General features: G+C 36.0%; 1 protein-coding gene across 1 annotated transcript in view; it reads right to left on the reverse strand.

The window, feature by feature from the left end:
* LOC141674446 (uncharacterized) overlaps positions 1 to 24,944 on the reverse strand; it is a 95,059-nt gene extending 70,115 nt beyond the window's left edge. The window contains exon 1 of the mRNA XM_074481155.1: positions 24,349 to 24,944. Coding sequence (XP_074337256.1) covers positions 24,349 to 24,944 — 596 coding nt within the window. The remainder of the gene's footprint in view (positions 1 to 24,348) is intronic.
* Between the last annotated feature and the right edge of the window lie 474 nt (positions 24,945 to 25,418).

Here is a 25,418-nt window from a genome sequence, read left to right on the forward strand (position 1 = left end):
ACCTTGATCATCCTTCTGCGTTTACAATTCCTCACCTACCAAACGATTTATATCTTGATCCATTACATCTCCCTGACATTTATTTATTTTCTCTAGTAACTCCGGCTGAAAAGTCATACTGTACACTTTTGCTTTATTAGGCCTGCAAACTTTAATCTCCAATTCTAGTTTCTGAAACTCCTTATATATCTCTTCAGGTACTGATAACACATTTAACTTTTCCTTCCGACTTAACGCGTCTGCTACAACGATCGCTTTACCGGGATGATAATTAATCGAGCAGTCGTAATCCTTGATCAATTCTAACCATCTCCTTTGCCTCATATTAAGTTCCTTTTGTGTGAATATGTACTTTAAGCTTTTGTGATCTGTGAAAATCTCGCACTTTCCTCCATATAGATAATTCTCCAAATTTTCAAAGCGAAAACTATGGCTGCTAGCTCCAAATCATGAGTAGGATATTTCTGTTCGTGTGGTTTCAATTGCCTTGACGCATACGCAATCACCTTATCGTGCTGCATAAGAACGCATCTTAGTCCTTTATGAGAAGCATCGCTATAATTTATTAAATATGATTAATTAATTAATCATATTTATTCTACATCATAAGGGATACTTCTCAGCATATCGCGACTATCCGGATAATACGAATTCACTGCTTAGAATACCAAGAACCTATTCGGTGAATAGTTACCATACAATAAACTCCTTCTACCCTACAATGTCCCGATTAAATATAAGGCATGGATCTCGTGTCAAGCCTATCTAATTTAATCACTTGCTTACCATTTACTATGCTTAATTCTATGCAAATCAGAAACTCCCTTCTAATTTCATTTACTCTGGCCAGAGATTCCTGAACTAGCATAAGTGGATCAGCCTTGAACATTCGCTTCCTTCACTAGAAGGGGTAGATCCTTTATTGATCATACACTATCTTCGTGTACAAATTCCTATACCCAGTAGAGCCCTAATAATTGTCCCTGGAGACTAAGAACTAAACCAAAGCATAGTTCAGTGTACACAAGATGACTATGATGACCTCAAGTCTAAGAATACTTGTACAACTATCACTATGTGAACAACTGCTGACACGTGAGTGAACTCCATCAGTTGTTCAGCTGTGCGAGTCATGTTCAGTGAACTTATTCTATAATAAGCACCTACATACTAGCTATAGTGTCACCACACAAATGTCTATGAGAATAGACATCCTTCATAATGAAGCAAGCATAGTATGTACCGATCTTTGCGGATTATTAATTACCAGTTAGTAATCCTATGATCAGGAACTATTTAAGTTTAGAGTTATCATCTTTTAGGTCTCACTATTATGATCTCATCATAATCCATAAAAAGCTTTACTCTAAACTATGGTATATCTTATTTAAACACTTAAATAGATAGAGCTCGTAATAAAAAACAAAACTAGTCTTTTATTAATATCAATGTAATCAAAACAGATTACACAGGAAGTTATTCCTAAATCCTAATACATGATTAGACTTAGGACATATTCCTTTCAATCTCCCACTTGTACTAAAGCCAATCACTCTAGTATCTAATACCCATCTTGTCTTTATGACGTTCAAAGTGACTTTCAGAAAGTAGCTTTGTGAGTGGGTCTGCTATGTTGTTATGTGTGTCAACTCTATTTCAATACAATACAAGAAATGTTACCGCGCTCCCACTAACCCTTTTGTAGACACATGGTTCATCTACGTTTTTGATAAAATCAAACTCTTTGATTGTCTCATCAAAACGGATGTTCCATCTACGAGAAGCTTGCTTTAAACCACATATGGTTCGCAGCAACTTACACACTAGGTTTTCATTTCTCTTGGAAAGAAAACCATCTGGCTATTTTCCAGATCTCATAGTCGTAGTAAGCAGCATTCGCAAGCAAAATCCGAACTGATTATAACAGGGCTACAGGTAAAAGGTTTCATCAAAGTCAATCCATTGCCTTTGTTTGAATTCTTTTGCCACAAGCCTGGCCTTAAAGGTCTCCACCTGGCCATTTGCTCTAATCATTCTTTTGTATCCCGTATACATAGATTTCATTCCGGATTTCATGGCACTATGCCATTTCTCTGAGTCAACACTACTCAGAGCCTCATTATAGGTCACAGGGTCGTCATCATCAATGATCGACAACTCATTGTCATTCTTAATGACAAGGCCATATTACCTCTCAGGTTGGCGACACACTCTCCCTGTTCTATGAATGGGCTGTTCCACAAAAGGTTGTTCAGTCAGAACAGGTGTTTTCACTTGATCCGTAGTAGTTTGTGCTTCTTGAACTTTATCAAGTTCAATTTTGCTCCCACTGTTTCCTTCAAGGATAAACTCCTTTTCCAAGAAGGTAGCATGTCTGGAGACAAACACCCGATGATCGGTGTAAAAGTAATACCCTAAAGTCTCTTTAGGATATCCCACAAAACTACATTTTACGGATCGATATTCCTGCTTATCTGGGTCAACTTACTTGACATAAGCTGGACATCCCCAAATCTTAACGTGTTTAAGACTCGGTTTCCTTTCTTTCCATATCTCATACGGAGTTTGAGGAACAGATTTGGAAAGCACCTTATTCAGTAAATATGTTGAGGTTTCCAATGCGTAACCCCATAGGAATACTGGAAGATTTGCATAGCTCATCATGGACCGAACTATGTCTAACAAAGTTCGATTTCTCCTTTCAGATACCAATCTGGAGGCGTCCACTGGGAGACTATACCATTTACTTTGAGATAATCCAGAAACTCTCCATTCAAGTATTCACCACCTCGATCTAATCGAAGAATTATAATACTACGTTTGGTTTGTTTCTCCACTTCATACTTATACTCCTTGAACTTTTCAAAGGCTTCAGACTTGTGTTTCATCAAGTACACATATCCGAATCTAGATCTATCATCTATGAAAGTAATGAAGTACGAAAATCCTCCCATGGCTTGCGTAGACATTGGTCCACATACATCTGTGTGTACCAATCCTAGCAAATCTGCAGCCCTCTCTCCATGTCCACTAAATGGAGATTTGGTCATTTTACCCAATAGACAAGACTCGCACGTAGGATATGATTCAAAATCAAAGGGGTCTAGTAACCCTTCCTTATGCAATGTCCGAAGTCTATTTTCACTAATATGACCTAGCCTACAGTGCCATAAATAGGTCAGATTTTCATCATCTCGTTTTCTTTTATTAGTTTGTTCAATCTGAAGTAGATCATGCTCTACGTCACATACATACAGACCATTATTTAAAATTCCACATCCATAAAGAACATTATCTCTGAGGATAGAACATTCATTATTCTTAATAATAAATGAAAAACCATCCAAACCCAACATAGGGATAGAAACAATATTCCTCACAATAGAGGTAACGTAATAACAATTATTCAAAATAATAGTCTTGCCCGTAGGCATATGTAAACTAAATGATCCTACAGCTATGGCCGCAACCCTTGCTCCATTGCCCATACGTAGAATCACCTCATCTTTTTCAAGATTCCTACTTCCCTTTAGTCCTCGCAATGAATTGCAAATATGAGAACCACAGGCGGTATCTAATACCCAAGTAGAAATTTGACCTAGTGACATATTAACTTTGATCATGAACATGCCTGAATCAGAAGCGGTAGTCTTACTACCCTTCCTCTTCTTCAATTCTGCAAGGTAAACCTTGCAGTTTCTCTTCCAGTGCCCTAACTTGTTACAGTGAAAGCATAACAACTTTGCTCTTGGGGTCTTCAGCTTTTGGTGGAATCGGCGTTTTCTCACCTACTTTCTTCTTCTTGGAAGAGTTCCTCTTCCTTTTCTTAGGATTGGAACCTTCACCAATTAGAAGAACAGAACTCTTCTTAGGGGGAAAATTCGATTCCGCAGTCTTCAACATGTTGTGGAGTTCAGGCAGGCTGACATCCAACTTATTCATGTGAAAGTTCACAACAAACTGCGAGAACGAACTCAGAAGCGATTGCAAGACCAAGTCTTGGCTCAGCTCCCCATCCATGGCAAAACCAAGTTGTCCAAGACGTTCAATCAAATTGATCATCTTTAGTACATGGTCATTCACAGATGTTCCCTCAGACATCCTAAAACTGAACAACTCCTTCGATATCTCATATCGAGCTGTCCTCCCTGCCACATCATACAACTCTTATAGATGTATGAGGATAGTGTGAGCATCCATATGCTCATGTTGCTTCTGTAGCTCAATGTTCATGGAAGCTAGCATGATGCATTGAGCAACATTTGCATCATCTACCCACTTACGATACACAACATGTTCATCATTATGTGCATCACTAGCAGGTTCAGTAGGCTTAGGTGAGTTAATCACGTATTCCAGCTTCTCAATCCTGAGAACAATTCTCAAGTTTCAAAGCCAGTCAGCATAATTAGGACCAGTCAATTTGTGAGCATCTAGTATGCTCCTGAGTGATAGTGCAGAAGACATAATGTATATTGTAAATCTGTAAATGATAAACACATAACAACACTTAGCAAATATTCAATTTCATTTCAAAACACTATATGAATCGGGTCTTTATTCATAAGTGGCTCCCACTAGTTTATCTAATTTATTCAACCCCCTATGTGAAAAATTAAGCATTCATAATGCTAGTGGGAATAGGGATCCTACATTCCATTACACAACCCCGGATGTGGCACAAACCGCCATGTAATGTTCAATAGGCAGACAACTCTTGTCAATTACATCTTATGTTATTCCCTAATCAAACTTTAGCCTCTTGAATACTTGAGTCACGGCTGTGGCACGACAAACTCAATATTCTAAGTCAAGTCTAACCCAACATTCCGTACAATTGAATCAGTCCCCAAAGGCCCACGGCTGTGGCACGTAATGACCTTTAGATTTTTATTCAATGTACACATCTCTATGTAATAGACAAGTATTTATTATTTCGAAATCAAAGCCCTCGGCTGTAGCACGAAACGACAATGATTCAAAAATAAGAACTACTTTTCTATCATGTTGGAAGGCTATGACCGACACAAGCCCGTTGTGTCATTGGCCAATTTCTACTTGATATTATTTAATTTTAGAGGGATTATATTACGTTACAATCATAATCATATTATAAAGAGATTCTTCCTTTTAAATTAAATATTTCAAATCAATAATCAATAATCAGATGATTCCCAGATCGGGTGGAGCATTGTCAAGAGGCGTCACTTAATAACCCTTTCTTACAGATAGAAATCTGTTGTTGACAGAATCATCCTTTCTCTCATATCGAAAATTCATATTCAATTACGTGTTTCATAAACACAAGAATCTCATGATTGTATTCAAAATATTATTATTAAGGTTATGAAACAATTTCATTATACTAGGTTGTCTAACAAATGCCTTATGTTCATTTAAGTTCACCTAGAACTATCATCACATGATAAACTAAGCATATATCACATATATAAATATGAATAAACATCAAGATAGGCATGTTATATCATCTAGCACATTAGTCTAACCATTATACATCTCTATGTATCACATGAAGCATTTAAAATCAATTCAAACGATCAAAAACAGCTTTAAAACACTTCTATTAGCTATAAACAGTTCGAAACAATTTCATAAAATATCATATAATATACCATTAGAAGCGTCTCGTAAAGACGAATCCAACAACACCAAAATCGCCCAATTCTGAGCCGCCACGCGCCCGCACGCGCCGAAACAAGTTCCCTCACGCGCGGCCACGCGCACACGCGTCTGACAGCGCGTGTCTGACAACCAACCACGCGCTTCACGCGCCCCACGCGCCCCATGCGCCCTAACACCTATGCTGACGTCATCAGCGCGTGTCTACCACGCGCCGCGCGTGGCACGCCAGCGCGTGAGCCCCACGCGCGCGTGGTCGACGCGCGGTCCTCCCTCCTTTTTCACTCAGTCGCCATTTTTTCTCTCCTCGAGTGTTGTGTCGCCGTACTGTGCTCTGTCTTCTTTCTCCGTGCATTCAACACAGCACACAGACAATACAAACATATATATATATATACTATATATACATATATTTATACTTATTAAATTTTGAATTTAATTGTAAGAACTTCAAAAATTCATAATAAAAAATCTATACATCATAAAATTATGAAAAAAATATCCAGACGATCTACAACACTTGTAGAACCCAGATCAACATTCAAAATTATTCTGAGAAACGATTTCACATCAGACAAAATTAATCCATGATATAACTTGTAAAAATCATAATTAATTCATACAAGCATATAAAATTCTGAAATTTTTACCACAGATCTATATGCATACAACCTATGCTCTGATACCATTGTTGAATTTTAATCGCACCGGAGGCATGGTAAAACACTTTTACACATATAAAATCCAAATAAAAGCATATAAATCATGATTAAAAACATAGGGATCGATTACTAACCTTTAATATGCGATCCAAAAGCAACGATCGGAGATCCTTAGCAGTTGCTCCTCAAACGTGAAGCACTCCACCGGTATCCACCAAGAAAACGACGTTAAGGAGGAGAAGGAGGTGGAGAGAATTAGGTTTTATAAAATTTTGGGGTTGGAATCAAAATAGGGTTTATAATAGTATATTTATAGGCAAAATTTGCAGCTGAAATTTTCCCATAAATATTATTATTATTATCCCATTTATTATTCTCATTAATAATTAAAACACCTTTTAATTATTAATCCTTTTTCTAAACACTTTAGAAATAATTCTCTCTCTTGATTTAATTTCCAAAAATTAAATCATTTAATTAATAATATTAAGAACTTTTCTTAATTAATTTATAATCAATTAAATCTCATTTAATCAATTATTAAATTTTCCAATTAATTATTTATTTCATAAATAAATAATTATTAGCCATTATTAATTAATTCCTCCACCAGTAAATTATTCTCTTTTTATGGTGTGACCCTGTAGGTTCAATATTAAGCCGGTAGTAGAAATAAATAATAATAAAACTATTTTATCATTATTTATATAAATTCTCAAATTTATTAAATATGATTAATTAATTAATCATATTTATTCTACATCGTGAGGGATACTTCTCAGCATATCGCGACTATCTGGATAATACGAATTCACTACTTAGAATACCAAGAACCTATTTAGTGAATAGTTACCGTACAATAAACTCTTTCTACCCTACAATGTCCCGATTAAATACAAGGCATGGATCTCGTGTCAAGCCTATCTAATTTAATCACCTGCTTACCATTTACTATGCTTAGTTCTATGCAAATCAGAAACTCCTTTTTAATTTCATTTACTCTGGCCAGAGATTCCTGAACTAGCATAAGTGGATCAGCCTTGAACATTCGCTTCCTTCACTGGAAGGGGTAGATCCTTTATTGATCATACACTATCTTCGTGTACAAATTCCTATACCCAGTAGAGCCCTAATAATTGTCCCTAGAGACTAAGAACTAAACCAAAGCATAGTTCAGTGTACAGAAGATGACTATGATGACCTCAAGTCTAAGGATACTTGTACAACTATCACTATGTGAACAACTGCTGACACGTGAGTGAACTCCATCAGTTGTTCAGCTGTGCAAGTCATGTTTAGTAAACTTATTCTATAATAAGCACCTACATACTAGCTATAGTGTCACCACACAAATGTCTATGAGAACAGACATCCTTCATAATGAAGCAAGCATAGTATGTACCGATCTTTGCGGATTATTAATTACCTGTTAGTAATCCTATGATCAGGAACTATTTAAGTTTATAGTTATCATCTTTTAGGTCTCACTATTATAATCTCATCATAATCCATAAAAAGCTTTACTCTAAACTATGGTATATCTTATTTAAACACTTAAATAGATAGAGCCCGTAATAAAAACAAAACTAGTCTTTTATTAATATCAATGAAATTAAAACAGATTACACAGGAAGTTATTCCTAAATCCTAATACATGATTGGACTTAGGACATATACCTTTCACATCCTTCCCCCCTTAAAAGGATTATGTCCTCAGAATCTCCTAAGAAAATAAATGAGGGTACTTTTCTCTCATATCACTTTCCAACTCCCAGGTTGACTCTTCAACCTTTGGGTTTTTCCATAACACTCTTACTAGCTTCACCACTTTATTTCTCAATACCTTCTCTCTTTTCATTAAAATCTCTATCGGACTCTCTACATATGACAAATCTGCCTGAAGCTCTATTGGCTCATATTCTATTACATGCCTGGAGTCTGGATTATATTTCTTAAGCATTGATACGTGAAAAATATTGTGAATGTGCTCCATGTGCGGAGGTAACGCCAACTCGTAAGCTACTTTGCCAACACGCTTTAGAATCTCAAAAGGTCCGACATATCTTGGGCTCAGCTTTCCTTTCTTTCCAAACCTCGTTAGTCCTTTCCACGGTGATACTTTTAGTAATACCAAGTTTCCTTCTTCGAATTCCAAATCTTTCCTGGACTGGTCTGCATATTTCCTTTGACGGTCCTGTGCGGCTATTAATCTCTTCTGGATAATTTCAACCACTTCCTTTGTTTGTTGTACTAATTCCGGTCCAAATATTTTGCGTTCTCCTACTTCATCCCAATGCACTAAAGATCTGCATTTACGTCCATAAAGGGCTTCATAGGGTGGCATCCCAATACTGGCATGATAACTGTTGTTATAAGCAAATTCTATGAGAGGTAAATGATCGTCCCAACTTCCTTTGAAATCAATAGCACAAACACGTAACATGTCCTTAATCGTCTGAATCGTTCATTCACTTTGGTCGGCCGTCTGGGGGTGATAAGCCGTACTCATTTTCAATCTCGTTCCCAAAAATTCTTAAAAACTTTTCCAAAATCTTGAATTAAATCTTGGATCTCGATCAGATACGATAGACACAGGAACTCCATGACGAACTACAATTTCCTTTAGGTACATATGGACCAACTTGTCGAGCGAAAATCTTTCATTTATAGGCAGAACATGAGCTGACTTGGTAAGTCTATCCACTATAACCCAAATGGAATCATGATTAGCCCTGGTCCTTGGTAATCCAACTATGAAATCCATGGCAATATGTTCCCACTTCCACTCTGGAATCTCCAATGGCTGTAGAAATCCACTTGGTCTTTGATGTTCGACTTTAACTTTCTGACATATATAACATCTGCTAACCCATTCCGCAATTTCCCTCTTCATATCTGGCCACCAATAACTTTCCTTTAAATCTCTGTACATTTTGGTACTCCCTGGATGGATGGAATATCTTGAATTATGTGCTTCCTGTAAAATTTCATTCTTCAGCTCCATCACCGGTGGAATCCAAATTCTAGAAAAAACCTCAGAATACCTTGATGATCCTTCTGCGTGCACAATTCCTCACCTACCAAAGGATTTATATCTTGATCCATTACATCTCCCTGACATTTATTTATTTTCTCTAGCAACTCCGGCTGAAAAGTCATACTGTACACTTTTGCTTTATTAGGCCTGCAAACTTTAATCTCCAATTCCAGTTTATGAAACTCCTTATATATCTCTTCAGGTACTGATAACACATTTAACTTTTCCTTCCGACTTAACGCGTCTGCTACAACGTTCGCTTTACCAGGATGATAATTAATCGAGCAGTCGTAATCCTTGATCAATTCTAACCATCTCCTTTGCCTAATATTAAGTTCCTTTTGTGTGAATATGTACTTTAAGCTTTTGTGATCCGTGAAAATCTCGCACTTTTCTCCATATAGATAATTCTCCAAATTTTCAAAGCGAAAACTATGGCTGCTAGCTCCAAATCATGAGTAGGATATTTCTGTTCGTGTGGTTTTAATTGCCTTGACGCATACGCAATCACCTTATCGTGCTGCATAAGAACGCATCTTAGTCCTTTATGAGAAGCATCGCTATAAATTACGAAATTCCCTTGATCGTCTGGAAGTGACAAAACAGGTGATGTGATTAATCGTTGCTTCAATTTCTGAAAACTTTCTTCGCACTTGTCGTTCCATATAAACTTTTCATTCTTTCATAAGGAACATAATCCACTATAAATCAACAGCTAATAACCCCTAAATCAAAAACCCTCAAATTTCAATTGAAAACATTCATACGGGTTATAAACCCTAATTTCAAAATTCGAAAATCAAACTCAATTTTGAACATGTTATTGAACTCCAAATTAGACGTATGACATATGAAAATCATCAGGAAAACAAGCTCTACAACATGCAAGCATCAAATCATACAAACAATCATCCAAACAAAAATTCATATTTTTAATAAAATTAATTCAAAAATAAATAATTTTTCAGAAAATAAACCTTGATTTCTGCAGTGATTTGGAACACAGAATCTGATATAACACCTCAAGACCTTTGGATTGAGTACTCGAGCTTTTCAAACGGACTCCGGTAACACCTCCGATTGTTGGTTTGATTCTTAGAAAGGTTTATGAATATATGAATTTTCTCTGGAAATTTATATAATTACTGACTGCAAATGATTTTTGATACGAAATAAAATACGGTAAAGGCTATTTATAATTACGGAAAATTAGTATCCCGTTGGATCATTCCGGATATAAAACAGTACGTTTATTTATAAAAACTGATCCAAACGGTATCGATTTTCGGGATAATTCTCCAAACCAGTACAATTTGTACTGCGGTCTTGGTCTCAGCGCCTAGTTACACGTACTACGAGGTGATAATTGGGATAGGTTAATAAAAAGCTCCCGTTTATCGAAAATACGAGTTTTATTGATTTACCGAAATAAATATTGTATCGAAAATGTTGCGCGGGGACCCGCGCAGGACAAACCGTACGCCGGATCGAAAAAGTCGAAACATGGAATATGCTCGGAATATTACAATTAGGTTAGGAAGGAGTTCCCGGAAGAGTTTCGGGTTCCAAAAACGTAACAACGGATGACGTCGATTGGTTCCCGTTTTTATAAAATAGATTTTAAATACTCGGAAAAAGATTTTATAAATTTCATATGATCCTTATAAATCCATAAATCAACATAAAAATAATTAGGAAGATATGAAAATTATCTATATTTTATTTTGGACATATCAAAATTAAAATACTCAATTAATAATATTTTTAAACATCCAAACACATTTAACACTTAACAATTAATTCACAGAATAGATACTGAACACATATATTAATTATTTATTTAGCAAAAATAATTACACGATATATCCCAGATATTACAGTTTCACGTGTCGATAGATATCCATCCTGATTCTAGACATGTAATCGAGTATGAACCGATAGATATCCAACCTGATTTTTCATTTGTAGAACAGCTGATAAGAATTTTAGATCGGCGAGAGAAAGTGTTGAGAAATAAGTCTGTATCTTTAGTGCGAGTTTTGTGGAGAAACCCTATGGTTGAAGAATCAACCTGGGAACTTGAGAGTGAAATATTAGAGAATTATCCTCATTTGTTTTGATAGTGAGATTCTGAGGACAGAATCCTATTAAGGGGGGAAGGATGTAACGTCTAAGAAATTTATGTATGTATTATATCATATTTATAATAAATTATGTGTATTAATGTGTCATTATATGTAATTATCTGTCAAACCCTAATTGCTATATGTTACGTGCATTCTGTGTCATTCCGGTATTTTTAAGATATTTTTCAGATATTTTATTTTGCATATATCGCTTTCATTTCAAACGTCTTACGACCCAAACCATGATTTTAAAGCAAGTATTTTAAATAAAATAATGGGCCTTATTTTTCATCAAACGGCTTTTAACATCATATTATTCTGAATATCTAGGTATTTTATAAATTTTCTCGTTTTACGAAAAATGACTTTTCCGGGCCCCATTGGGTGTTAAAAACCCCACAAAAATCACATTTTTATTTTTATAAAATTATAGGACTTTTATTTATACCATTTCTTTGTATTTTTGCATTATTCACAATTTTTGGGAAATTTTGGCATATATATTGTATATATAAAATATTTATAAATTAAATTTTAATACTCAAAAAGTATAAAAATTAGGGCCAAATATTTTTATTAGATGTGTAATTAGCCCCTTAATTTTATTTAGGGGTATTATTTTTCATATTATAAATACCCTAATTATTCTTAATTATTTAATTAAAAATCAGAAAAATTCTGCAATTTCCCCAAACTTCCAGAAATTAGGGTTTGGTGTTCTTAATTTCAACCGGAGATTTGATCGTGATTCCGACCTCCAAATCAGACATGTAAGTAGTCAATCGAAATCTCTTGAGCTCTACTATCTGATTTTACTATCAATTTCATGTTTAACTGCATCATTTTTCAATTTAATTTTTAGGGTTTATGCATCGAATTAGGGCTTTTAATTCCAGGGGTTATTAGATGTTATTGATGATTGATATAGCTTCTTTAGGTTGTGTAAAATCGATTCGAGTATATATTTGGACCACGATTCCCTGAAAGTGATAAACGAAGTCTTGAAATTTTGATGATTTTGTTTTTAATTTTCTGAATTATTGATTGATCTGTGACTGTTGTGGTGGTGGGGGATCGATTGTAAATGTTTTAAGCTTTGATTTAACATCCGAATCATCGAGTTTAGTTTCCATTTTAAGAAGATCCGTTTTTCCGGTTTAACCCGTCAGAAAAGCTCTGCTTTTGGTCGGAGAAGACAATTCAGCAATCGCCGGTTGTTTTGGACGTTAGGGTCGAGTTCCTGGGATGAAACTGAGTGAAAGCCCTCTTTGAATCACTCGATTTCATCTCGTTTTGGTCGAGATTTGATGGCTGCCGAAAACTGGGGAGGGGTCGCCGGAATCTGCTTCTCCGGCCGACGACCCGCCGCTGTTCTTGAGCGACCCGAGTCGACCCGGTTACGACCCGGGAAACGACCCGGGTTTGATCCTAAAAAGCCCCAAATCAGTTTCCTGTTCCTGTTTCTGTTTCTGAATTTTTATTATTTAATTATATTTTATAAAATTAAAAATCAGTTTTATTAATTCTAAATATCTATTAAAAATTAGTTTTCAATTCTGAAAATTTCCATAATTAATTTCTAAATTATTTTATTAATTTAGAAAGTCGAAATTGATTATTTATGTAATTATTTAATTATTTATTTAATAATTTATTTATTTGTCTATTAATTAATAATTAAATAATTAATTAATAAATAAGAATAAAAATAATTGAATCATATACTTAATGGTTCGATAATTAGTCGAATAAAACGAGTAACTCGTATCCAAATGAATAATTGAACGACGAGTTAGATTCTTATTATTATTCGAGCGATAGTTAATTATACGAAGAATATCAGAATAATTATTCGTAACGAATAATTAAATACAGATGATCGATTAAATCGTATAAGTTGTAATAATAATCGTAATAATACAATAATTATACGAGAAAGGTGAACAACTCGTAATTATACAAGTAGTTGATCGTTGAGTTGGAATATGATTCGAATAACAACTGATTATTCGATAAATAACGTAACAGCTAGTTGTATCGATTATTTATTTGTAAATAATCGATCTAATCGAGTAAGTAATAATAAATTGTAAATATTTGTAATAAATTGTAATTAATCCTAATAATTAGGGATTAATTATTTTAAATTATTGAATAATTACTTATTAATTATTTATTAGTTAATTATTATTTATTAATTATTTAAAAATGATTAACTATTTCGATAATTAATCAAATAATTTCAATAAATCATAACAAATTCATTTTAATTCCAAAAATTATAGAAAAATCATTTTTGACTCTGATTTTTCTTAAATAATTATTTCAAAATCATTTTAGGGTTCTAAAAATTAATAATAATTATTTATATTGAATAATAAATTGAATTATCAGTGTTTAACTGATATTAATTAGACCGTTAGACCGATTTGAGCGAAACGAAAGCCCTTTGACTCAGAAAAATGAATTCTTTTCATTAAAAATAATATTAAAGTCTAATTTCTTCTAGAAATTAGTTGACTTTGTTATTTGTTGAATATTAGTCGAAGTGCGTACCGAGACGAGTCCGAAAAATTCCGGAAAAATGGGAAATGAGTCAGATGGTGATCAGTTGAGCGATCAGCAAGTCGATTTTGATTCTAAAAATTATTTTAACTATAAAAATGATTATGTGCTTATGTGTATTATGTGGTTAATCGAGTCTTACTTGCTAATATATAATATACGAGTCAGTCATAAGCGCATGGGTAGATAATAGGAACGATGTAAAGTCGATTCAAGATGCAATTGAAGTACGAAATGACTTAACCAGTCTATTTTTGCTAACAGAAGCTAAGCCAACAAGGCAGGTCAAGTAAGTGATAGACGAAGGTGACTTAATTGCAGTGAGTCGCACAGAAGGCAAGTTTTTCCCATATTCTACTTTCAGAATAGTGATATATTTCTTCAGATTTTTATCACGCTTGTACTCTTTTGATTCCCTTGTTCATATTTCATTTCGATTCTTGATTTATCCTTTTCATTTGAATTCATTGTTCATACTCCAATTGTTACTCACAATTATTGATATATTCTGGTGATTAGAATATATCAAAGTATACCGATGGTTCCGGTTGCTATTCCGTGGACTGGATAATGATACTTGGGGATTAAGTTTACTTAATCCTAAGGACCGGGACATAACCGGATCCTTGAGATGGGCCGTAGTTCCTGGGTACCCGATAATATCTATATAGTGGGATATAGATCTGCCTTGTATCCTGGCTGATCAGCAGGGTATAGATGCGAACTTGTGTCCAGTTTAGTTCGTTTATATTCGCCAGTAATGGCCTTCTTTCTATTCTCGCGGGGTTATATCTTTGCAGATATACCCGAGTTACGGATTCATTTAAATTGCTTTAACACTATTTATATTTTGCGGACTTGTTGAGCAATTTTTGGCTCACCCTTTTTATTGTTATCCACCTTCTTGTTTTCAGTTAAGAAGGAATATGAAACCCATCAGACTCGAGTGGTAAAGAAGCGGGTCAAGCCTCGGGATCCTCTCATACCCAAGGTGTTGATCCCAATCCAGGAAGAAAGCTTTGAGTTTCCCGAATAGGTGGCGTGTAGATAGTTAGTGTGTGTTTGAATAAAAGATGAACTTAGTTTAAAACTGATTAGACAATGGTTTGTAATAAAGAGAGTTTGTGAGATTTTGAATTTGGTTTGTAATAAAAGTAATTACTGGTTCTTATTTTCATACTTCAACCTAAAAAGATCCTAGTTAGTGTTAAAGGGGTTTCAATTCATTTCTTGATTATGTGTTAATCAGATTGTACAGGTTTGGTGATTAGCTAGTAACCCCCAAACTTATACCCCGGGTCTGAAGGGCGTTACAGCTAGGGGTGGTGGTGGTGGATTCTGTTGTTATTCTTTTTCTACCATTAAAGATTGATTTTTAGATCTTAAACTATTTGTATATCAATAGAAAGCTCTGATACCAATTGTTAGGTCCGTGAAATAACTGGGGAGGGGTGAATATATTTTATGCAAACAATTCGATAAAGCTTAACGATATCAACAATTTTTATATTAACAGATAAAAACTGATTACAAAAGTACTCTCTCAAAGGATGAACAATTATCCTCGAGAACTTCTAGGTTATCAGTGAGATATATTAATTCGTAACACATATAGTGTAAACCTAATATGTGCTTATATATTGCACAGTTACACAATTAGTAAGGAATCATATTCTATTACAATAAGGAAACCTAATACATATCCATGTATGATTGCTTCTGAAATAAAGTCCTTTACCGCCTTGAATTTTGCAATGCCTTTTCTTCTTGGATATCTACTGAAGTGACTAAATCCTGATCGAAAATGCTGATCATCAAGTACTAATAGACAAGTACTGATGACGTTAACTTTAGTAAATACTGATATTAAGTCCTGATAATAAACTCTGATAGTTTATATCCTGATATCATCAACTATATCTAACACTATATATTTAAATAATATTTATTAATGATATTTACATCTACATGAATTAATTATATTTACTTAATATTAATTTATTAGTTTTTATAAGGGTATAACGTATGATTTGTTTATATAGATTGTTCATATCTATCTATTATATACATAATAAAACAATATGGGGGTTTCATGAGCAATTTAATTTATATGATGATCATACCCCTACATTAATATACATTAATATCTATATAACATTTATTTCACTTTCATTCATTTTTTAAAAATTATTAATTATTGTCTAATTAATATGTCCATACATATATTAATATATACATACATATATATATACATACATATAATAAATATATATATATATATATAATATATACATACATACATATATACATACATACAAATAAACAAACATACATATATACATACATTCATGGATACAAACAAACATACACACACATACACACGTATACATACATTCATATACACACATAGATACATACTCGTATATTCTTATTTGTAATCAATTTAACATCTTCCTCTAGCACAATGAAATGACCAAATATTATATTAAAGTATATGAAATTAAAATAAAATAAATTATTTAAACACATATGTACCATTTATACTTCAATATTAATAATTATGTGACATATATTATATACTCCACGTCGTCTCATAGGTTGTTAACATCGTGTAAGAAGGGTTTGTTGAATAAATTAACTCATATGACAATTATACTCCTATATTAATATCTATATAATATTTAACTTACCTCATCATGTATTTATTAAAACTTATCAATTGTTGTATAATTAATATATGCATACATATATACATGTATACAATAAATATATACATATATAAAAATTAATACAATATAGGGACATACACACACATACATACTCGTATATTCTTTTTTGTCATCAATCTAACCTCGTCCTCAAACATAATGAAATAGCAAAATATTATATTAAATTCAATGAAATAAAAAATAAAATAAATTACTTATACATATATGTATGATTTATACTTCATTATTAATCATTTATCACATATATCATATACTGCCACGGTCTCATAGATTGTTAACATCGTTGTTAAACACGGAGATTAAAAAAATGAATTATGTTGAAGATAAATTAAGAAAGCGGAGGTAAATTTTGGAGTCATTATAAAGATAATATGTTATTTTAGGAAACGTTAACAATTTGTTGGAACATCCCAAAATAGGAAGTTATTGGGACGGAAAGTATCATGTGTCATTCAGTGAGTAAACTTACAATATTGACGTCAATTTCCTCTATAGTATGACTCATCAATCACATTTCTAACACATAAATATGTTAAATAGTTAATAAATTGTAACAGCCCGCACTTCCGAACTATTAATTCTATATCAAAACTAATATAAAACAAATTTACTAATACAAAATTCTATTACAATGGTGACTATTATAAAAGCACATGTAAAAGCGGAAGTCCAAAAGTTAATCTACTATGAATCTAAGGTCCTCGAACTCCAATGCTATCAAACTCGAACTCTTAAGCGAAACCTGAAATTATAAGTAATGAGCTATATAACCCAGCAAGAAAATAATCGATCCTAGTTGGCCAAGTAACTTGTACACATATAACAAATACGATAATCTATACGATACGATATACAAAACAAAATTTTTTAATACATATTCTTATTCTTATTCGATACACACAATATCCATACCACATAAACAATAATAATTCAAAATCAATAACTCATGCACGACCACTACAACCCGGTGATAACGGTCCTAAATTTTCTGAAAGCTATCACTACAATCCGGTGACTCCGGTCCTAAGTTCTTATTCGATACTTTCACAAACCATGGCACAAATCAAAGATCCAGAATTATCATCTAGACACCACCGAGATACAACAATACGTATACTTGTAACACATAATACTTTCAAATATATCATCACTTAGCCCAAGTTTTGATAATCAAAAATACATGTATCGCACAATTTTGAAAACACTAGCAAGATTGATCGAAAACTTACCTCTAAACCTGATCATATCTGAATTTACTCTTTATGACCCTTTAAACGATGTTTTATTGGAAAATACGAAACATGAAAGTTGTAGATAATGAAAAGATCTTTCCGAAAAGTCCAGAATCAACGAATTCTGACTTACGATAAATTTTCTACGGATTTTACAAGATTGTTGATTTTTGCTGAGAAGAGCCCTACGAATTTTATGGAAGACGAAAAGATGCATTTATAACGATACAAAACCCTATATCTTAACCTACAAGTTATTTATATTAGAATCTGATCCAAATTTAGGCCCATAAATCTAATTCAATTTTAAATCCTAGTCCTTATCTAATTTTAATCCTTTTATTCTATTATTCAATTATTAATCTAATTCTAAAAATTAAGGTATATTACATAAATAAGTTATTAATTATTTATATTTAAAGTGATTGATATACATCAGACACACATAATCACTTGTATTTATTTTACTTTCTAAGAATAAACATGTTATAGTTACCATTTAATTATGAAGTGAAAAAAATGTATACTAACATAATTTGTTACTTCCTGCGAAGGCACCATTACAAACATAACTCAATCACTTGTGCTTATATGCATAAACAAATAAATTATTCATACATTAGGTAACAACATAAATATATCGTCAATAATTACAGCGAAAATAGTTTCAATTAGCACAATCTAGAGTATGTCTGTGCACGGGCTATTGAGTTATAATACAACAATTTAGGGGTTTAGTGGACAAATTTAATCATAAATACTCTAATTAATATCTATAAAAATATTCATTTCAACCATTAGTACACATTCATTATTATATATTTAATGCTTATATTTATTCAAACTCATTACTATATAACAAAATTAATTATTAATAATTTCATTAATATTTAATAAATATTATTTCAAAAATTATTACTTATATAAAATTTATTTCACACTTATTCCCTTAATTAACACATCATTAATATGCAAATTTATATCTAAGTTATTATTATATATTTGATCAAAAATACATATATTTATTTCAAATCTTTAATATTACATTAATATTTATTTCATCTAATCATTCATTTATTAAAAATCTATTCATTGTTGCATAAATAATATGAATAGTTGTTTATTACTCATTTTGTATAGTGATTAAAAATACACAGATGCATACATTTACTAGTACATGCATACTTATACATATTATATAGTGATTAAAAATACACACATGCATACATTTATTATTACATGCATATGTTGTGGAATAAAAACCTGATTACTTTTGTATTTAATTCTAGGGTTGGTGTGCTTCGAGCTTTAATGGCTGCTCTTGCGTTCAGGACTATCGGTCCTTGCAAGATGCCTACGTATTTCTGTGTTGTAGAGAATCAATCCAAAAACATAGTTCTAGATTGAGGGGTAGAGCCCTTTATATAGTGGTGAGTCTAGGGTTAGACTTCTGTTGGGAGACTTGGTGGACAAGTCTCCAACTTAGATGGTGAATAGGAGTCCTCTTGGGGAAGGGGATCCAGAACCTTCTATGTAGGACTTTGAGTCCGTTTAGAACACATGTCTCTGCTCTTCCAGCCGTATTAGGCCTAGTCCATGAACAGCTAATGTTCGTGGACTTGGATGACCTCCACTGCTGGGCCTTGGTTGTTTGAGCCATCGTAGGCCTGTTACGAAGCTTAAATCACACAGGCCTGCTACGAAGCTTAAACCAGACATGCCTGCTACAAAGGTTGTACCAGACAGGCCTGTGTTGGACTTTTCGGACAAGAAACCCAAATGCAATTAATGTGTTATTAATGTGTCTTTAGGACGTATTTTTATCCATATCATTTGCCCCTCAACTTCCGTGAATACTGCTCAAGTTTTCGTGGAAGTTATAATGGTCTAATCGCGACTCGGGTACTTTTGGCCCTTTTCGGGTATCGGCCCTTCATGGGTATCGGCTCTTCATGGGTATCGCCGTATTATCGTAAAGTGTGGAACGACCTACACATTTACAATGGCTTATTATCGTGTGAATACACACTTAAGGGCCACGTAGGGACTATTTGGATGGTGTTCAACACTAAACGGTCCTAATCGGGAATATAATGCGAGCGTTTATCACCCCTTAACCTTCGTCAAGGTTAATTATAGGGTGAAAGCTGCTAGTCGGCCCTAATCGGGGCAAATTGACCCTAATAGGGGTTAATTTCCATGTACAAGTTGCTAATTAGGCTCAAAAGAGCCTAATTTTAAGCTATAATGCACTAATTGGCCTTAATCGAGGCTAATCGGCCCTAATCGGGGCTAATCAAGACTAATCAGTATGTATGAGATACTAATTATCCCTAATTCATACTAATTATAAGAGTGAATGGGTTAAACGGCCCTTATCGGGGCTAATTCAATCATACAAATCACTAATTTTCCCTAACTTAGGGTAATTATGCTTAATATACACTAATCGGCCCTAACCGGGGCTTAATTTCACTAATCGGCACTAATCTGGGCTTAATCTCAAAATCCTGAAAATTTAAAAAATTTCAAAATTTTTCTGATTTTTTCTTATTTTGTTCTTATTTTTTCAAAAAATTTCGAAAGGGGGCCTCGGGGTCGAGCAGAAACTCCTGGGGCAAGAGGCTCTGCTCGGCCTCAAGCCCCTAAAATGGGCTGCTCGGCCACTTTGGGGTAGAGGGTTCTGGTCGGCCACCTCCTGGTCGGCCAGTTCTTGGTTGGCCTGGAGGTGGTTGCCCAGGGGTTCCTGCCCCCCACTTTTTTTTAACTTCTCACTAAGAGTACTAGGTTTCTACTAACCTTGTTATGCTCTTGTGGTCCTTGATAGCCCATGGAATTAATTTCAAAGCTGCCTTTGAGTTCCTCAGGGTTCAGCGACGGCTGTTTCAACGAACGTTGTGTACTCATCCTGATGGAAGTTCTGTACTCGTTCTTGCCAACCTCTCTATGTTCTACCGAACTTTTCCTTTGTAGGAAGTCTTGTGCTTCACTAAATTTGCTTAAACTTATCTTGCAGGATGTTTATGCACTCCAACCAACTCGTTCTCGTGGACGTTCTAGTCCTTACGAAACTTAGTTCCACTGGGAGTTATCCTTTTCCAAACATCTCCACAGGACAACTCAAGGAGGCCTCTAGAGAAGTTTTTTTAGGGTCTCAAGGCTCTTCCACAAGAGCCTTTAGTGAGTAAAAAGACCTTAATTTGTTGGCTGATAGGCCAATGCCACAACGGAGGTGAGTTGTGGTCGTCAAGGCTCTGCTATAGAGGCTTCTGGTAGGCCAAAAGGCCTTCAAATGTTTCCTAGTCGGTCGGGGCTTCCCCACGCATAAGTTGTGGCCGTCAAGGCTCTGATACAAAGGCTTCTGGTAGGCCAAAAGGCCTCCAAATGTTGCCTGGTCGGCCGGGGCTTCCCCGCGTATAAGTTGTGGCCATCAAGGCTCTGATACAGAGGCTTCTGGTAGGCCAAAAGGCCTCCAAATGTTGCCTGGTCGGCCGGGGCTTCCCCGCGCATAAGTTGTGGCCGTCAAGGCTCTGATACAGAGGCTTCTGGTAGGCTAAAAGGCCTCCAAATGTTGCCTGGCCGGCCGGCCATTCCCCGCGCGTAAGTTGTGGCCGTCAAGGCTCTGATACAGAGGCTTCTGGTAGGCCAAAAGGCCCCCAAATGTTGCCTGGTCGGCCGGGCCTTCCCCGCGCGTAAGTTGTGGCCTTCAAGGCTCTGATACAGAGGCTTCTGGTAGGCCAAAAGACCCCCAAATGTTTCCTGGTCGGCCGAGGCTTCCCCGTGCGTAAGTTGTGGCCGTCATGGCTCTGATAGAGAGGCTTCTGGTAGGCCAAAAGGCCTTCAAATGTTGCCTGTCGTCCGGGACTTCCCCGCACGTAAGTTGTGGCCATCACGGCTCTGATACAGGGGCTTCTGGTAGGCCAAAAGGCCTCCATTTGTTGCCTGGTCGGCCGTGGCTTCCCCGCACGTAAGTTGTGGCCGTCATGGCTCTGATAGGAAGGCTCCTGGTCAGCCATATGCCCCCACTTGTGGGTTGGTCGGCCGGGAGTGGTCTTAATAAACCTTGGGAGCCTCCTGCAGGGTAGTCTGATCCGTCAGGAGGAGAACGTTATGTCCACTGCTTGTGAGCACTCTGGCCTTCATGGAACTTATTTAGCTGAAAATATAATCTTATTCTAACTTCTATAAGTTTTGATAATCATGGTGATTAGTGTAATCAATCCTCAAATAAGACTAACGACTTGTGTTTAGCCTCAACCATGCTTTTCTGATCGTTTCCTATTGAACGTCCTTTTCTTCATGAAACTTGCTTTTATGGACGTCCTAGTCTTCATGAAATTTGTTCTCATGAATTCTTTAGCCTTCGCGAAACTTATTCTCGTGGACGTTTTAGTCTTCACGAAACTTGTTCTCGTTGGGCGCCTATTTTTTCAAGAATTCTCAAGGAATTTCAAATGAGTTACACCGAAAATCCTTCAGGAGGGTCTAAATCAACCTACAGGGTTCTCCTGAGTGTTCTACTCTTCACGAAACATATTTCCCTCCGTGGGGGTTCTAGTCGGCCTAATCCTTCCTTGTGGAGGACTAAGCATCACTAACTCTTGGTATGCCAGATTCTCACCTCCGTGAGCATCTTACTCTTCATGAAACTTGTTCTCGTGAACATTCTGTTCTTTACGAAACTTATTTCCGTGGAAGTTCTTGTCTTCACCAGGAGCATCCCTTGGCTCTAGTTCATGGTTTTCTTAGAACCTTCATTTGGGGGATATCCCTATTAGTTCCGGATGTCTGGAGACGTTCTTTCGAGGACGTCCTAGTCGGCCTAACCCCTTCATGTGGAGGAGTCAGCTTCAAGGACTCTTGGTCAGCCATAGAGACCAAGCACTTGAGGCCCTAGTCGACCGTAACCTCAATTTCTAGAGCTTCTTGGCCCTTCGGGACCTTATTTCGTGGAAGTTCTTGAACTTCAATTTTCTCAATATCAAGTCATGGCTTAGTCTTTCTTCTCTCTTTTTTGTTCGAGGAGTGCCTTTCCGGGTGGGGGACTCATCAGAGGACCCTTTAGATGGTCAAAGATCTTCATGGATAGCTACTCGGCCTCCTCTGGTCGGCCAAGGGGTCCATTCATGATCCCTCTGGTCGGTCAGGGGAAAATATTTTTGCTTTCTTGGACAACACGTCTCGATCACATTCATGACGGGCCTCGAACATAAACTATCATGTTCGTCTTCTTGATGGGTCCTTATAATTCAAAGAAAGCTTGTTAAAGATGGCCTTAGAGGCTTCTATGTCGAGGGTTCCTATCTTCCTCCTAATTGATCATTGATTAAATTTGTTCCAATTAGACGAACAGCTTCCTGAAATGGAGATGTGTGGGGCTCATGCCTTGTATGAGGTACACCTCTTCATTTTGGAACTTTCAACACATCAAATTTAAGGAGGAGCCTGGCTGGCTTAAAACCTTTCTTGGAGGCTGGTCTGCTGGAGCCCTTTCCGAGGGATATCCAGTTGGTCAAGGGCCTTTATGGAGGCTGATCAACCTCCTTTGGTAGGCTAGACTCTGCAGTGTAGACTTTAGTCGATCAAATACATTTCGTGAAGTTAGATTTCTAATATCTTTTTTCTTATTAGTTCAACACCTACTTCGCAGCTTCTTTCACTAAGAATGAAAAATGAAGGAGGGATCACATGGCCTTGGAGGCATTGATGAAGAATCTTGAGAAAAAGTTTCAGGATTGGGATTCTAGAGCTCTCTTAGCTTTTATCAATAGCCGGAAGACTTATTCAAGATGATGGACACACATGATGATGAGGTGCACTCTGTTAATATGTCCATTGGTTCTATTCATAGCTATTACCCAAATATGATAAATTTGTGGGGCTTTCCTAGCCTTTGGGTTGTTTCTGAGGTTGCCACTATTGGCCAATCATCTGATTTTGGACTATGGATTGTCCTTCAGTGTTTAGGCCTTGCATGGCTTTGTTTGCCGTGTGTGGATTTTATCTATTTACGGTCCTTCATGGACTTTTATTCATTAGATGCCCGTGCATTGGTAGACCTTATTCCTCCATTTACTACTAAGTACTAGGAACATGTCTTTCATGTCCTAAACATAATAAGCCTTCAGGTTCGAAGCATGCCAAGTACGAGGCATTTCATCACCATTCAGGGTCTCTAACTTGTAGGATCCTCATCCCAATGTCTTTCTGACCTTGTAAGGTCCTTCCCAGTTAGGGGATAGCTTTCCTCTCTCCCCTACTCATTATGCCTCAATCTTCCTCAAAACTAAATCTCCTTGTTGAAAGAACCTTTCTTTAACCCGTCTATTATAATAGAGGGAGGCTCTTCGTTGATGCTCTGCATTGTGGGCGTTGGCCTCGTCCATGTCCTCGTCAATGAGATCGAGGGTGAGCCTCATGCCTTTTTCTTTTATCTCTGGCTCGTAAGCTTCGATCCTAAGGGATCCATGAGTGATCTCAAGGGGCACCACTGCCTCGGCTCTGTAAGCCAACATGAATGGGGTAGCTTCAGTTGTCACTTTATAGGTGGTATGATATGCCCATAGTATAGGAAACAACTCATCCACCCAAGTGTTTCTTGAGCGTTCCACCCTCTTCTTAAGTCCATCAAGGATGATTCTGTGAGCAACTTCCGCTTGCCCGTTTTCCTGAGGATGTGCAACCGAGATGAAGCGAACTTCTATGCTATTATCATCGCAGTACTCTTTGAACTCTGCATTATCGAATTGTTTCCCATTATCTGTGACAATGATGCGGGGGATTCCATATCGGCATATCACATTCTCCCAGAAGAATTGAGTAATTTGCTTGGTGGTTATCTTGTCTAGTGCCTTAGCCTCAATCCACTTCGTGAAGTAGTCTAGTGCTACTACAATGAACTTCCTCTGTCCCGATGCTACAGGAAATGGTCCAAGTATGTCCATTCCCCACATTGCAAAAGGGATTAGTGTGCTGATCGACGTAAGCCTCTCTGGGGGCTATCGTACTATTGGAGCGTGCCTCTGGCATCTGTCATTTTTTTTCACATAAGCCTTCGCATCGGCTAACATAGTTGGCCAGTAGAACCCCAACCGAGTTATCTTGTGAGCGAGGGTCCTGCCCCCCAAGTGCTGTCCACATATCCCTTCATGGGCTTCTTTTACTGCCTCCTCTGCTTCAAGAGGTCATAAGCATTTTAAGTACGGAATAACAAAGGACCTTTTGTAAAGAAGGCCTTCAATCAGTGAGTATCTCAATGCTCTAACCGACAACTTACGAGCCTCCTGGGCATCGTCGGGGAGCCACCCAATTTCTAAGTGGGTTTTGATTGGGTATATCCAACAGCTAGCCACACCGACCAGTGCTATCAGATTTATGACATGAATAGTAGGGGTCTTCAAGACCTTGAAGTAAATACTCCTTGGATA

Source organism: Apium graveolens, chromosome 7, assembly GCF_009905375.1.
Source record: "Apium graveolens cultivar Ventura chromosome 7, ASM990537v1, whole genome shotgun sequence".
NCBI classification, from domain to species: Eukaryota; Viridiplantae; Streptophyta; class Magnoliopsida; order Apiales; family Apiaceae; genus Apium; species Apium graveolens.